The sequence below is a fragment of the Opisthocomus hoazin genome, chromosome 12 (genome assembly GCF_030867145.1).
Source record: "Opisthocomus hoazin isolate bOpiHoa1 chromosome 12, bOpiHoa1.hap1, whole genome shotgun sequence".
NCBI lineage: Eukaryota > Metazoa > Chordata > Aves > Opisthocomiformes > Opisthocomidae > Opisthocomus > Opisthocomus hoazin.
The window spans coordinates 22,004,050-22,021,533 of NC_134425.1; the positions used below are offsets into that span (position 1 = coordinate 22,004,050).

General features: G+C 41.1%; 1 protein-coding gene across 3 annotated transcripts in view; it reads left to right on the forward strand.

Moving 5' to 3' along the window:
- Nucleotides 1–17,484, forward strand: part of ITFG1 (integrin alpha FG-GAP repeat containing 1) — a 97,641-nt gene that overhangs the window by 27,904 nt on the left and 52,253 nt on the right. For all 3 annotated transcript variants that reach the window (XM_075434204.1, XM_075434206.1, XM_075434205.1), the window contains 2 exons: nucleotides 4–65; nucleotides 3,706–3,790. In XM_075434204.1, the coding sequence (XP_075290319.1) occupies nucleotides 4–65; nucleotides 3,706–3,790 (147 nt within the window). The remainder of the gene's footprint in view (nucleotides 1–3; nucleotides 66–3,705; nucleotides 3,791–17,484) is intronic.

Consider the following 17,484-nt stretch of genomic DNA (forward strand, 5'->3'; position numbering starts at 1 on the left):
CAGATTTGTTCCTTACTACATTACCAACCTCAGGAAATGTTGAGTTTGAGACATGGATAAATAAGGTGAGAGAGAAAACACAAATAACCATTCTGTTAAAACACAGACAAGACAAGATAAAAAAAAAAAGGGTAATCTGATATTCCTTGTTTCAGAAATGAGTGGAACCGATGTTAAGAGGCACTAACTGCACTATTGCAGTCAGACTGCAGAATATCATTGGAGGAGATCTTTTACTCATCAGCAGATCATAAGTTCCTCTGCAGATTTTTTTTTTTTTAACATGACTACTAGGAGAATCAATGAGACTGCCTTCATACACCTTAGCAGGACTCCTGGTGGGTCATCAGCTGTTCTAGGAGGTTACTGACACTTAGCGTAGTGATTTATGAAGAAAAGGATGATCAGATTTTTTTTATTCTTGCTGTCTCAAAGATTGATGTATTTAAGTAAGCTTTCTTAGAAGTATGACTTGAGGTCTTGGGTAAGGTTTTGTGGGACAGAGGTTCAAAATCTCACTTCTGACTGTTACAATACATATGCAAGTTACAGTGGAGAGAATCCTGATTCATATGTTAACCACATATCACAAATGCAGTTCAAGGCTGGGGAGGAGTAGGTCAATGGTGTCCCTGCTTCGGCAGGGGTTGGACTAAATGACCCACAGAGGTCCCTTCCAACCCCTAACATTCTGTGATTCTGTGATTTTATTTATTTAGTGAGATTCTGCTTTTGTATTGCTTAACCTAGCCAGGGTCAGTGAAGAACCAACCTCATTGTTAACAACTATTAATTAAATTAGTTGATTTGAAATTAAGTGTATCCTTTATACTAACTCCGTTATCCAAAAGGACTATAAGAATCTTAGCACATGCATGTTAAAAGTTTACTTTTTTGTTATAACAGGAAGTGCTCAATGTGTTTCTTATTAGTTAGGGAATGAGGTTTGTAGGCTTTACTTACCTGAAAATTTATCCATCATATCACAATGAGTCACTGTAGAACAGGGAATGTAGTCTTGTCTGGGACAACGTGGCCACCTTCAACCAGCAGCTGAACTAAAAATATATTTAAAAAAAAACCCAGCTGACAGGTATTCTCCCAATATTTTTTTTATCCCACTTTTTTTTAAAGTAGTGGGTCATGAATTCCATATTTCTAGCTTTTATATAGACTTAAAAGTGAACCATTTTTCACTTTGGTAAATTTAATTCTTGAGGGATTGAGCGTTAGTGACTACACAACGCATTTGGCCTGTCTCTTCTATAGATGCTAGGGTTTGTTTTCATTTTCTTAATCTTGGATTTCCCAAACTCATGTATTCTAAATATTATCCTACATTATATATTTTTTTATGCATAGATTTGCTTATCTTTAGAGAGAAAGAATTCTGTTATTTGGAATCAATCAACCCAGTAAAATGTCATACATATAAAATATATGTACATATATATCAATCTTAAAATACCTTAACTGATCGAGTAAAAGCTGTTAAATTGCTCTACAAACTTAGGCAAAGTAATTCCCTTCACTGATGCACCACAAAATGCTTTTAAAATATTTGCTTATATGATACATGCTTTACTGGCCAAATGAGCGCAGGGCCTAGCCGTCTTTTCTACATGGAGATGACTTGCCTGAGTTTGGGGTTTTTTTCTTCATCTGAGTCATTATAAATTATAGGTCAAGGTAAAGATACGTAGTCCAATGTCCATGTGCTAACTGTCTGCAGAGTTGCATCTTCAACAGCTTTGAAGTCTACAAACTGAGTATGACACGAGTAAGCACTATGGCTAACTATACATAATCCACAAAACAGTATTATTTGTCTCCATGGCTTTATGTATACCTGTGTGCATGGCATTTCATATGAGCTCACTGCAGTGACTAGAAAAGTGAGTCTTAGTTCATCCTACCTGATTACAAAAACTTAACGTTTTAAATGGTCTTGTTCCAGTTGTGATCCAGTTCTACAATGAACAAGGATCTAGCACTCCTCTTTTGTCTTTCTGATGAAATACTGGAATACTGTTTTCTGCAGGCTTAGCTTTTAATAATAGACAATTGAAACAAGACATAAAACAGACTTAAATGTAAAATCAAGTTATTTCCTAATTAGAAGTAAAATTGGAAGCTATTTTTAACAGGTGTGCAGGTGTGTTTTTATATCTTAAATATATCTATAAAATCACACGTCAGCATGCATAAATGCAACATTAGTATTCATAATCATGGATTGGTTTGGGTTGGGAGGGACCTTTAAAGGTCATCCAGCCCAACCCCCCTGCAGTGAGCAGGGACATCTTCAACTCCATCAGGCTGCTCAGAGCCCATCCAACCTGACCTCAGATGTTTCCAGGGATGGGGCATCTACCATCTCTCTGGGCAACCTGTTCCAGTGTTTCATCACCCTCATTGTGAAAAATTTCTTCCTTGTATCCAGTCTAAATCTACCCTCCCTTAGTTTAAAACCATTACCCCTTGTCCTATCACAACAGGCCCTGCTAAAAAGTTTGTCCCTATCTTTCCTATAAGCCCCCTTCAAGTACTGGAAGGCTGCTATAAGGTCTCCCCGCAGCCTTCTCTTCTCCAGGCTGAACAGCCCCAACCCTCTCAGCCTTTTCTCACAGCAGAGGTGTTCCATCCCTCGGATCATTTTTGTGGCCTGCTCTGGACCCGCTCCAACAGGACCATGGCTTTCCTGTGGTGAGGGCTCCAGAGCTGGACACAGGACTCCCGGTGGGGTCTCACCAGAGCAGAGGGGCAGAATCCCCTCCCTTGACCTGCTGGCCACACTGCTTTTGGTGCAGCCCAGGATACAGTTGGCTTTCTGGGCTGCAAGCGCAAATTACAGTCTTATGTCTAGCTTCTCATCCATCAGCACCCCCATGTCCTTCTCCTCAGGGTTGCTTTTAATACAGGCTGGGGGATGAAGGGACTGATACTGGGGGTTGCCCCAACCCAGGTGCAGGACCCCACACTTGGCCTTGTGGTACTTCATGAGGTTCTTGAGCTTCTCCAGGTTCCTCTGGATGACACCCTGTCCCTCAGGCATGTCAACCGTACCACACAGTGGTGTCGTCAGCAAACTTGCTGAGGGTGCACTCAATCCCGCTATGTCATTGATGAAGATATTGAACAGTACTGGTCCCAGTACGAACCCCTGAAGGACACCACTTGTCACCGATCTCCATCTGGACATTGAGCCATTGACCACTGCTCTGTGGATGCAACCACCCAACCGATTCGTCATCCACCGAAGAGTCCACCCGTCAAATCCATTTCTGTCCAGTTTAGAGAGAAGGATGTTGTGGGGGACTGTGTCAAAGGCTTTACAGAAGTCAAGATAGGCAACATCTGTAGCTCTTCCCTTGTCCACTGATGTCACTTAATTACATAATAATTAATAATGATGGTTTAGATTATGCTGCTGATATAACCCAATCTTTCTTATAACACAGCAAAACATCTGGACAATTGTATCTGAATAGTACTATTACTGAACTTCCGTAAGACTCTGTGAAGGATTAGAAATGCAAAAACTCAGTCTGAATTTTCAGAGTGCATCTTTTTCCATAGCTGAGGTGTCTCTTTATTATCTACTTAGGTGCTTTTTTATTGATGTGTATTTTCTTTGGTTTGAGAGTCAATTTTAATCACTTAGTCTGCAATTCAGTTTCTCATCATCTTTGTCCTGTTTGATAGGATGGGAACTTCTCTAAAGCTGGAAATAGTAAGGAAGCGCCTAATGGTGTGAAAGTTGTTGGACAGTCCGTGTTTGCGGATTTTGGTGAGTTTTATTTTTCTAATATCCTGAGTGTTTCTTTCTCTTTCATATTTTGGTTACGTACTCTAAATCAAGGAACAAATAAAGATGTTTAGCTCTAAAAGGGTTTTTTATTTTTCTCTCTGTTATATCTGTTTGACTGTAAAACTTGAAATATCGGGGAACAATTCTTAATAAATTCAACTTTGGTTATCCCAGTTCATTCTGCATCACATGTGTCTACTCTGGAGTGCCACATTTAAGGACATGTACTATTACCCTGAGGCATGGTACAACACCAGACTTACTTTTATCAGACGTGTATTTTGTTTTCACAGTTTTGTTTTTTTTCCCCAATCCTGTTCAGAAGATACTATTTGAGTAAATGTTCATAAATTCTTCACTTGTACAAGCTAATAAAGCCAAAATGTAAATGAATTTAAATGGCTGGTATGAAGATTGATGAAACGTGGTAAAGTCTTAATGGTTGTAATTGAAAATTCTGGAAGGCTTTTGGACAGAAGAAAAACTTAATTTATATGTAAATCTATTTTTGCAAGGGTTAGTGAAAGCCTGTATTTTTCTATTAGAATGTACTTTTTCAGTCAATCGTCTTATCAACGTGTGTGTCATGTTACAAACAAGAAATGTTTGTTTCATAGTCCAAAAAATACCTTTTTTTTGTGCACTAAAATAAGAATTTTGCAACCGAAGGCAAAGTGCTATGGGCCTGATTCTGCTGATGCTTTTGAATGTAAATAACTTCTTAAAGAACTGATGTATTATATTTCTACCACGCGCTTGTTAATTGAGACAGCCTGTCTTAAATGTTGTCAAATGGTAGCCTTGTTGCATCATTTTGATTTAAAATCTGTTTTAAAGAAAATCACAGTTTTTAAATTAAAAGCCAGGCTTCATATTAGACCCAGAGTCCGCTTCTCTTGCCCTGTACTGTTCTGGCAAAGCTGTTTCCTGGTGTGTAACTAGAAGACACCTCTGCTGGACAGTTAATTCTCCTTAGGTCCTTCTCTAGCAGCTATGGATGGGTTTACAGATCTATACTATACAAAGTAAGGTAGAAGCTGAACAATGCTCTAGGTTCTTCTGTGAAATGTTTAACAAGTTTTCTAAAATCTTTGTAAAAAGTTTTTGTAAAATCTTTTACTGTTTATCTACAAATGTAAACACTTGTGTATATAATATCTGAAGGAAAGAACAGAATACTACATTTTTTTGCAGTTAAAAAAATTTTTTGTGTTGGGTTTTTTGTAACCATTTTCCAAGTTGATGTTCTGAATAATGGGTCTTAATAAGTACTAAGGAGAAATCAGATTTTTTTTTTTTTTTACAGCGGAATGTGGAAAGCAATCTTTATGTGGGATAATTTCTCCTCTATGTTAGGTAACTAATGAGCCCAAATGATATATCATAATTCTAGAAAATTATCATAATTAATGGCATTGTACTAAACGCTGGAAAGTGAAGTGGAACTGTTCAAATGTTAAAGTTAAAATTTTGAAAATGTGAGTAAATTGAATGTGCAGTGATACAGCAGTGTGGTACACCATATGTTTTGGTACAGCCAAGGCTGCGGAAGACAGCGGCTGGTATAGCTAGCGCAGCCACGGGGGCTGCTGTGTTGAAATTCCATCACCAGTTGCTTGATACCCTGCTCTGTTAATTGTCATCAAAGTCATAGGCAGCGCACTGGTGTGAGGCAACAGTGGAGCAGTCTTTCTAGTACGAATAAATGTAACGGGAGAAAATGCATTCAGGGACTTAAGAAATGCATGCAAATAAATGCAGAGGGATAGCATGTATGGCAAAGCAGATGGAGAGGCAAGGAGTCATCAGTATCATCTATGGGAGGAGATGATAGCTTTTCAGAAGCTGACTCTTTGGACGTGGTTATTCTGAAAGATCTCAGCCCTTTCCTCTCTGAGAGAACACGCAGCACAGGTCTTGCAATATGAGGGTCTTGCTTCTTCTTCCTGAACAGCTACCTACACACTGTCGTCTTTTATCTTCACTCCACATTACTCAAGGTCATCCAGGGTGAAGAGTGGGAAATAGTTGAATGGTCTTTCTGCCCATTAATTTTCCTAAGCGAGTGAAAGGACTGCTATAAATGTGTGTGTGTGTCTTGATAGAGGAACAAAGTTTATTCGGATAACTATGGAAATACTTATGATGTCAAATTTACTATTTGAGTACTATTACGACTTCAGTCTTTCTTCTGTTATAACAATCGGTAGGAAATTGAGTAGTGCATCAATTTTTTTCTTCATCTTCCCAGCACTAATTTCAAATAATCAAAACAACAAATAGTTATGTTTTTATTGAACAAAGTTTTAGAGAATATCGAAGTGAATATGGTACTAAAAAAATGTGTATGAGTAATGAAGGGTTATAATTCTAAATTCCATGTGCTTTATGACATGCAGTCTGAGGGAAGTTGAATAATACCCAACCACCATCAAAAAAAAAATCCTACCTACAGCTAAATAGTTCTGTGCAAGTGTGGCTATACAGTAATTGGTAGGAGGAAAAAACCTTTTAATGCAAAGGAGGATCTTAGTTGAGTTCTGCTCATGTTCATTTTCATTCCAGTATTTTTTGTTCTGCACCAGTCTAACAATAAAGCGGCAAAATCTGACACTACTGGAATAACACTGTACCAGAGTAACTACATTTACCCACTGTGCTGTGTCTGTACAGGTTTAGATACTTCCAAAGGTAGGCAGTTATCATACAGATTGCGCTTGTAGTGAGCTGAAGTTAAAGAAAATGCCTTACTAGAAATGGTTTGTCAGATTTGAACATCTCCTTTTTTCAGTTTTTCCTGTTTCAAAAATGATGAAATAATGATTGTCGTAAGTCAAAGGAAATTAAGGTATGATGATGTGCAGTTTGAAATAGTAATTTGGTTATCTGTAATGGGGCCTGAAAGAAGTTTCATTGCACAACAAATCAAAATAGCACAATGAAAATGTGAAGTGAGATGCATTAGAAGATTGCACTACTTCCTACCTAAGTAGCTTTTGCCAAACTATGTGTGATACACCAAGCATAACATACCATAGCCTCTTGCTTTGCTCTATGCATGCTGCAAGCAGCTTCCCTGTTGAAATGGGGATACAGCTGCTGTGACTGGAAACATGTTCAATATACAGTCACAAGCCTGTTACCTTATTTCTGTGTTGCCTGTCTCTCTTTTCTTCCCCTCTCTTGGCATTTTCTGTACCTCATAGCTGATGTGCCAGCCTTGCCATTCGCTAAAGGTCTCAAAGGATTCCATATTTCTCTGTGCTTTCATGCTCTGCCACTTCTCATTTACTTAACCTTGTGCATATTTGACTCCAGAACAATGTGAGGTCCAGCCATGAGCTTGGGAGTTTGGCACTTGTGCTGCTACCCGCTCGTTTACACCCACCCTTCTATTGGTACACCCTTGCACTTCTGCAGTCTGAGATTCAGATTTATTGATCACCTACATCTTAGCAAAGCATGTTTTGTTTCAAAAGGTGACTTTATCTAACATTATTTCCTGCCTCCAGATGTGTGGGATTTTTTTAAGTACCCTTTCCAGCCATAAGTATTTACCTGTCATAAGATAAAAGGAGGGAGTGAATAAGATCCTGACTGAGAATCTCTAAAGGCAACTAATTTTGGGTAAGGTTTCCTTTCCTAAACTAAGCAGGTTAAACAATAGCTATCAAGTAGAAATTATTTAGCGAAGTGGAGCTGGAAAAAACAACAATTAGGTGACTCATGAGAAACTGTCACAAATGTTAGTGTAGTCTTAGCACCAAGTGTTCCTGAAGTACTCAATACACATTTTTTCATGAAAAAGATATGCAAATGTATGTTTGTCTATATTTATATATGTATCTGTAAGGTCTACTACATTTATGTGTGTGTATCTGAAGGGAAAAATATGTGAAAGCAGGTGTATATGTATCAATATATCTATGGTAATATAGTAGGCCTTAGACTTTACGTCTAAATTGGAACCTCAAAAATAAGTAGCATTCCCCTCTGTTACATGATAGCAATGATTTGTACATTAACTTGACTAAAGAACAGTGAACAACTGACAAATTTGCATTACCCTTTTAAAAATAAATCAGAAATGCTTTGTGACATATTTACTACAAATGGCATTTTGGTTGATTAAGGTGAGCAGAGCTGGGCACTAGAGAATTCTGCACTTACTTGGCTGACACATTGCTCCAAACAAGGAAGAGTTCTCCATTATTACTTTTTCTATTCATCTCATGTCACTATGGTAATTGCAGAGCAGTGGTTGCTATAGCAAAAATGATTAATCCTCCGTTGTTATCTATATGCTAGCAGAGGTTTTTTATAAGATTTGCTTGTACTGTCTTCAGAGAAAATCATAGATGTTGGGTAGAATCCTGATAATAATTGCAATTATAGAGAGTTTTAATCAATTGTCACTTAAAACAGCAGAAAGTTTTGTATTTGTTAAATAAATTTAAGGATTTCAGTGGGATGCTCAAAATTATTTTTTTTAGTGACGAGATGAATGTGGACTATATTTTGCACAGACGAACCTGCTATTTTATTGTTACTTTGAAGATTAATGAAAGATGTCTTTAAAAGTAGTGACCCAGAAGCAATTAGTGTCGAATATTGTGTTCTTTATACAGTCTATTGATTCATTTTTATAAGGAATTAATGTTATAACTGCTCTTCAGCTATGATTGGTTGAGTTGGATAGTGGAGATTGATAAAGCATCCTTTGTGATACGTGACCTAAGAATGTAAAAGTTAGATTAATCAGTCATTCATTTTGCTTGGTTTAGGCAAAGAAATTTGTTGTGGTCTGTATGTAAAGAGAATGAAAAATAGCTTTTTCGAAATCAAACTAGCTCATACTGTTGATAGTGTCCTCGTAAGTAAATACAACACAACTCTTTACTTTCTCAAGGTAAGATTTAGCCGACACCACCTCAGTTCTTTATCTTTTACTCACCATTTGTTTTCTTGGCTGCTATGGAGTCTTTATCTTTGTGCTGTTCCCTAATTTATGAAGTCTGTGTTTACTCCTACTATGCAAACTTGCTTGCTTTTTGGCAAAGCATGGCTAGGAATTGTTTAAGTTCGAAGTCTTTTAGGGACCTGAACTCAAATTTTTCTCATACTTAAAATCCAGTTATCCAACTAATAGTCCTAAGACAATCTTCTCTGTTGTTCTCCCTACCAAGTCATTGAACTGTTTAGTGTATGTTAACTACTTGTATGACATATGGTAGAAATTATCATTTTTCTCATAGGAAATGATAGCTTATTACTGCCAGTTGATTATGTTTAAACAGGATAACAGAGTGCCTAACCTTTGGGTTTTTTTTAAGCCATTCATTGCACCATGCAAAATGCATTTTGGTGAAAAATGTTTGAAGTGGACTTTGATTATCCTGCAGCTGATCATATCTTAAATGCACTGCTTTTCTGCCTGCAGTGGCATTTCAATTTTGTAGCTTTTAGTTTTGTATATCAACTTTGTTTTATCATCTGAGTTTCTTTTTGTTCAGAATGTTGTATCCTCATATGTAGTGGTTATGTAACAAAGGAAAATTTTAATGGTGCATTTCAGGAAATAACCCCTTTATAAAGCAATTGTCTTTCGAGCACTGTATTATGAAAATATACTAGTGCTCTTGTAGTCAGCAAAAGGATTCTCTGAGAACCTTTAGATGCCGGAAGACAACACCTCTGTGTTTGAAACGCTCTGCATATGTAGAAAACTGTTTTCTCTGTGATCGGTTTGCATGAAAAAGATACAAAAGCTGCTGATAATAAAGAATTCTAAGTGACTTTAGGTAAGGAAGAAGTTGTTTTAGTAACACATGCACTTCAGTCCATCTGAAACAGCAGTGCATACATACCAAGTTAATTGCCACTTGTGTTTCAGTCCATGAAAGTGTATTTAGAAGCTAAGCTTGTCTTGTTAATTGGTAACCAGCAATGCTGTTCAGTGATACCTTTTCATTTTAATATTAGTCCTATCTTTTAAATTTCTACAGTTTTGGACAGTCCTTTCTAGAAAAAGATCCTGTATTGAGGTTTAAGGCCATAGCTATAAGTGTTACTCCTTTGCAGTTACTTTAAAAAAACAACCAAACAAACCACACAAAAAAAACAACCAAACAAACGAAAGTGAAACTTCATGTTTGTTATAAATAGATCATGTTGCTCTACAGATTGCACCCCATCTGACTGCCTTAGTAACTTCATCATTCATTTTTGCAGTCATGGTATGGATCTGAGAATAGGGCAGACGTTAAGTAGATTTTTTTTTTTCTGATACAGTTCTTGTTTTCCCTGAATCTGCACAGGGTAAATAATAATATAATAAAGATACAGTTGGGATTAAATTGTCTAATTTTGCAAGAGCAAAATATTTCAGAGCATTTTGGCATGTCCTGGTACCTGTGAGAGCGCTGTGTGGTGGCCTAGACTGCCTGGAGTTACAGCCTTAGATGACATGTGCTACTCAGTAATCTAACTTTAACTTTATATGCGTTCTTGACTCCCTCCAAAACATAAACACTAATTCTGTTATTTTTCTCTCCAAGTCTTTATTATGACTTGGATACAGTAAGATATTTTAGTACACTTAGTTTTAAATGTAATTCCAAGCAGTGTCCATGGCGGGGGGGGGGGGGGGGGGTCTGTTTCCCATATTTTGCCAAGTTCTTTCACATGTTGCTGACAAATACTTACATGTCCTGGAAAAAAAAAATTGATGTTGCTTTATATTAATCTTTGTCAAAGGGGCTTGTATGTTAAGAATTACTTTCTTTCCAGTAATAAAATTAGAGGAGTGGTACTTGTGCTACTTGCTTATTCATTCTTTGTTGAACAACTTTATCTCCTCATGATTTTAATTTTCTTTGACAGTCTTCATGGTTAATGTAACAAGAAGTCTGAACTCAAAATTTAGTCACACAAGTGACTTTAATTAGTGTTACCCTCTTCGTTTGTTAGCATGTAAAGGTTTAATGCTATGTGAGCTTTCTAAATGTGTAGCATTAGGTTCCAAGCTGTACAGTCAGGCTTTGTAGTTTCTGTTATAACAATATAAGATAGTTGGAACTAGTAGTTTTCAGCATAAGCTACAATGAATTTCAGTGCTACTTCTTGTTTAGTGTCCAGGAGGGTTCTCATTTTCTATTTAAGCTAGTTTCTTTTTCCTGCTTGGATTCCAGTTAGTACATTTGAGACACTCTTTCCATTTGAGAGAAGACTGCACTGGTGGATCAGATGCAGCCTGGAAGTCCCTTTGTGCAGTTCGCTGGCACGTTGTGTTTAAATGCTTTTCTTGCAGTGGATGTGTGAATACGGATTCTTTGGAAGGACAGAGACAGACTTAAAGTCAGAACTGATTCAGTGTGAAGGAGAGTATTATAAGGGTTTCTTTAATGTCGACAGAACTTTGAATCATCTGTAAAAGCTCTTTTCATCTGTTTTTTTGAAGTTGTGATTCACATTTTCTAAAAGCAGCTGACTAATTCTTTTAATAATGTGCAATTTATGATAATTGTCTCTGTCATGACCATCTTGTTGAACACCTAAAGGCAGAGTGACAAAAGAATTCTAATCATTTTATTACTTCAGAAGATAAATTTAAGATAATCAGCTTTCAAACAAACCTTTATTTTGTTTGAATATCAAACTCAGTTGTACTGGTTGTAGTTGTCTTGCCTGCCCCAGAAGGGTATTGTTTTGAGCACTACCATAAAAGGGCTTTTTCCTCCTTATTTTCTTACTATTCTTTAGAACTTTAAATGAAAGGACCATGACAAAGGAGAATGAGAACTGTGCAAAGCCAAGAGGGAGAGATGTGAGCAAGCTGTATGTATGGTGAAATAAAGAGCATATAAAGCTTCATTAGGATGTGTTGTATTAAACAAGAGATGTCTTATATTTATTTGGACTTTAAATCAACAGCAGAGAACAACTTCTTGGCTTTTTTTGTACTACGTTGAGGACGTTTCTCGTCTTTTTGAAGGGAACTGGAAAAACTGCACTGACAGACACAGTCTAATAATACAGGGATACAGGGACCACAGCTAGTTTGGAATATGTATTCTCAAATGAGAACAGTGGGTTCTCAAAGCAGGAGGACTTTATGGTATATGAAGTGTCTTGCTCTTATGTAGTATCAGGTTCAGAATTATGAAAGCTAGGTTGTTCTCACTGTCTTAGCCTGCATAGTTAGCTTATTTCTATTTGCCAGAAAACAACTTCTTTTTATTTAACACAACTGTAGTAAGTTATAATAATCAGTCTGTTGTCTCAAATCAAAAAAGTTGATTCAATTTTTGTTTATAAAGGAGCAGAAGTACGATTACACTGCAGCAACACTACATAGCTGTTTGAAGTAAAAAAGATTTGGACCATACACCCACCAAAAGCATTTTGCTCTTCATAACTACAACTTTATCTTGCTGTACTACAAATCAGTTTTGAACTGAGTGATCACGGTTATTGTCATTTCCTCAGGTCCCATCTTTCTTTCAAAGCCCATGTTGGAAAGTACATTGTACAAGCGTGTGCAATGAATCTAATAACCCTTGAACTTAGTTGACAAATGCCACTTTTCTGGCACCTTTTTCCATTTTTTTAAAGGAATTTGAAGATTTAGATTGAGTATTTTTTGCCTATGTTTACTCATGCTAAGTAAATTATATGCACATTTGCTTTAAAAGCATATCTCTGACACGGTTTGGGAAGAAGTTGATTATGTATGTATATCTTTTTCTTAAAGTGTGAAAACTTTATAATTCACTAGCAGTTTTTTCTTTAAAAAAAAATTAATTTGGTAGTGGACAGTTATATTCTGTCTTTTATCTGTTGTAGGGCCTGCTGCCTATTTGCCTGTGCAGCCTGGTTAATTTATATATATATATACATTTCTATTTAGTTGTGGATAGATGTAGGTTACAAGTTAGTTATCAGACAGAATTGACATAGTTTCCCCCCCACCCCCCCATCACAAAAGCCCTATACCAATGAGAGATGATAATCCAGTTGGTTCAAATTGACCAGGCTAAAAACCTAATAGACCTGCTACAGCAATTTCTTAACTGTCAGAGCTGAAACTACACAAACTCTATGTCCTGGGTTTGGCCAGAACAGGGTTAATTTTCACCAGAATCCAGGAAGGGGCACAGCCGGGGGGTGGGGGCTGACCCCACCTGGCCAAACAGAGCCCGGTATTCCATACCATGTGTTGTCACGCTGGGTTCCGGGGGGGGGGGGGGGGGGGGGGGGGGGCGGCGCGGGGGGAATGCTCTCGCGGCTTGGGGGGGGTGCAGCGTGGGTCCTGTTTCGGGAGAGCGGCTGTCTGGGTCGTTAGGGTTCGTTGTTGTGTTTTCTCCTTATTTGTATCGTTGTTGTTCCTGTTTCCCTCTGTTTGCTGTTCTGTTAAACTGCCCTTATCCCGACCCACCAGTTTCTGCCTTTTTCTTTCCATTCTCCTCCGCACGCCGGCGGGGGGAGGGGCGGCCACGTGGCTCTTTTGTTGCTGGTGGCAGCTGGAACCCAAACATTTAATTGGCGCCCAGACGTGGAGCGGGGATAACGGCAGGGCTGAGCAGCGGGTGTTAAAACTGCTTTCCTAGATTTTGTTAAATTTTGTTATAGGCATTTTTCTGTGTTAGTTAAATAGTCGCTGGTAAAAATGTTGCTGACTTTGTTTAGATGGCTGTGGTTTTTGAACCCTTATTTGCAGTATGTGTTTACTGCCATGCTGTTCATCATCACTGGAAAAAGGATTAAGATGATGATTTTGCTGTACTGTACGATATCGACTTATGGTATGATAACATCACTGTGCATGAAATTAGTCTTGTATTTGCATGCGGCACTGCGGTCATTTCCGTACCTCGGATCCTATGTCTTAGATTTTGTTAATAATCAAACCCAGTCTGTGGGGAAAACCGAAGGGGATACCTTCCCCCACTCTTTCGCCCCCCCTCTCTTCCTCAGGCTGGTCCTAACTGCTTTTGAGAATTTCGAGTACCAGGGCAGCACTCTCCTTTTGTTATGCCTCCTGAACGGGTTCTGGGTTTTGTTTAGGGTTAAGCAAGTCGTTAAGAACATCCTGCAGAGACCTGTCCCGGGGCTGGATAGCTGTGAGTGGCTGGGTGTGTGGGACAGCATGGGCAGATGTCTAGAGCAGTGGGCACCTGCGGTGTGTTTTAAACTCACCCCTGAACAAATACAGAATCCGGACAATCTGGTAAAACATCTGAAAAAAGTGTGCTGCCACCCTGGGAACTCCAGAGAGACACAGATCACCACAATGTGCTGGGGTCTGGCCCATGCCTACCGAGCCATGTTCAACACTGTTCAGTGCCTTAAAGGGGAAAGGGGGGGAAGCGAAGCGGCAGGCGCTGCAACTGGCGCTGCCCCCCCAGCCGGCCCTGCAGCCCCTCCAGCCCAGCAGGCAGTCACAGCCCCCCCGACTGGCACCGCCGCTGCCACAGCTGAAGGGTCTGCCTCGGTTTCCCTGGCAGGCACAGCAGCTGCTCCAGCCCCAGTTCTAGCTGCACGCATCGCGGCTGAGCCCAATGACCAACCTGTGCCAGTAGCAGTCGCCCCTGTAAAACTAAAGAAAGACGCAAAGAGAGCAGATCGCTCCAGGAGGGATGATGATGAGCCAGGGTCATCACGGGAGATGGAGACAGAGATCATCACCCGGTCCCTGTCCCTGGGGGAGCTGCGAGACATGCGGAAAGACTTCAGCCACCACCCAGGAGAGCACATTGCCACCTGGCTGCTGCAGTGCTGGGATAACGGGGCCAGCAGCTTGGAATTAGAGGGCAAGGAAGCCAAGCAGCTGGGATCCCTGGCCAGGGACGGGGGCATTGACAAGGCCATTGGGAAAAAGGAACAAGTCCTCAGCCTCTGGAGGAGACTTCTGTCAGGCGTAAGGGAGAGATACCCCTTCAGTGACGATTTTGTATGCTATCCTGGCAAGTGGACCAATATGGAAAGGGGTATTCAGTACTTGAGGGAATTAGCTGTGCGGGAGCTGGTTTACTGTGACACAGACGATGAGCAGGTACCCACAGACCCAGATGAACTCCAGTGCTCACAATCCATGTGGAGGAAGTTTGTGCGGAGCGCACCCTCCTCACATGCCAACTCACTGGCAGTTGTAAACTGGAAAGGTAAGGAGGCATCAACAGTGGATGAGGTGGCTGTCAGACTCCAGCAATATGAGGAAAGTCTCTCTTCCTCCCTTGTCTCAGCTGTGAATAAATTGTCCTGACAGTTCTAGCAATTCAAAGAGGATATGTCCTACTCCCCACCTGTGCGGGCCCGCGTCTCAGCTATTAGGGGCAGGCGTTTCTCTGCTCAGGAGAGGGAATACAGAGGCTATACACCCCGGGGCACCCTCTGGTTCTACTTGCGTGACCACGGAGAGGACATGAGGAAGTGGGATGGAAAACCCACCTCAAGTCTAGAGGCACGAGTCCGTGAGTTGCGAGGTAAAACAATCACAAAAGGGGATTCTGTTAGGAAAAATGCCGCTCCAGTTTCCAGAAGCCAGCTCTCCAGACCAGGTAGACAGTTTGACCTTGATTCCCATCCTCTGGAGGGGACCTCCAAGTCATTTTTACAGCAGGTGAGCAGCAAATTTTCTGACCAGGATTAGAGGGGCCCTGCCTCCAGCCAGGTGGAGGAAAGGGACAACCGTGTCTATTGGACGGTGTGGATTCGGTGGCCTGGCACGTCAGATCCACAAGAGTATAAAGCTCTAGTGGACACTGGTGCACAGTGTACTTTAATGCCATCAGAGTTCAAAGGGTCAGAGTCCATTTGCATTTCGGGAGTGACAGGCGGGTCCCAAGAGCTGAGCGTACTGGAGGCTGAAGTGAGCCTCACTGGGCAGGACTGGCAGAAGCACCCCATTGTAACTGGCCCCGAGGCTCCGTGCATCCTTGGGATAGACTATCTTAGGAGAGGCTATTTCAAGGACCCAAAGGGGTATCGGTGGGCTTTTGGCATAGCTGCTGTGGAGACAGAAGAAATTAAACAGCTGTCCATTTTGCCTGGTCTCTCGGAGGATCCTTCCGTTGTGGGGTTGCTGAGGGTTGAAGAACAACAGGTGCCAATCACGACCACAACGGTGCACCGGCGACAGTATCGTACCAACCGAGACTCCCTTGTCCCCATTCATCAGCTGATCCGCCAGCTGGAGAGTCAAGGAGTGATCAGCAAAACTCGCTCACCCTTTAATAGTCCCATATGGCCAGTGAGAAAATCTACTGGAGAGTGGAGACTGACAATAGACTACCGTGGCCTGAATGAAGTCACACCACCACTGAGTGCTGCCGTGCCAGACATGCTAGAACTTCAATATCAGCTGGAGTCAAAGGCAGCCAAGTGGTGTGCTACAATTGACATCACTAATGCATTCTTCTCCATCCCTTTGGCAGCAGAGTGCAGGCCACAGTTTGCTTTCACCTGGAGGGGCATCCAGTACACCTGGAATCGACTGCCCCAGGGGTGGAAACACAGTCCCACCATTTGCCATGGACTAATCCAGACTGCACTGGAAAAGGGTGAAGCTCCAGAACATCTGCAGTACATCGACGACATCATTATATGGGGTGACACAGCGGAGGAGGTTTTTGAGAAAGGGGAGAAAATAGTTCAGATCCTTCTGAAAGCCCCATTATATGGGGTGACACAGCGGAGGAGGTTTTTGAGAAAGGGGAGAAAATAGTTCAGATCCTTCTGTGAAAGCCCCATTATATGGGGTGACACAGCGGAGGAAGTTTTTGAGAAAGGGGAGAAAATAGTTCAGATCCTTCTGAGAGCCGGTTTCGCCATTAAGCAAAGTAAAGTCAAGGGACCTGCGCAAGAGATCCAGTTTTTGGGAATAAAATGGCAGGATGGGTGCCATCAAATCCCAATGGATGTCATCAACAAAATAGCAGCTATGTCTCCACCAACCAGCAAAAAGGAAGCACAGGCCTTCCTGGGTGTTGTGGGTTTTTGGAGGATGCACATCCCAAATTACAGCCAGATTGTAAGTCCTCTGTACCACGTGACCCGGAAGAAGAATGATTTTGAATGGGGCCCTGAGCAACGACCGGCATTGGAACAAATTAAACGGGAGATAGTTCATGCCGTAGCCCTTGGTCCAGTCCGGTCAGGGCAAGATGTTAAAAACGTGCTCTACACCGCAGCCGGGGAGAACGGCCCAACCTGGAGTCTCTGGCAGAAAGCACCAGGGGAGACTCGAGGTCGACCCATGGGGTTCTGGAGCCGGGGATACAAAGGATCCGAGGCCCCGCTATACTCCCACTGAAAAAGAGATTCTGGCAGCATATGAAGGCGTTCGAGCTGCTTCAGAAGTGGTCGGCACTGAAGCACAGCTCCTCCTAGCTCCACGATTGCCGGTCCTGGGCTGGATGTTCAAAGAGAGGGTCCCCTCTACGCATCATGCCACCGATGCTACGTGGAGTAAGTGGGTCGCTCTGATCACCCAGCGCGCCCGAATGGGAAACCCCAGTCGCCCAGGAATTCTGGAGGTAATCATGGACTGGCCAGAAGGCAAAGATTTTGGAGCATCGCCAGAGGAGGAGGTGACACGTGCTGAAGAGGCCCCACTGTATAACCAGCTGCCAGAAGATAAGAAACAGTATGCCCTGTTCACGGATGGGTCCTGT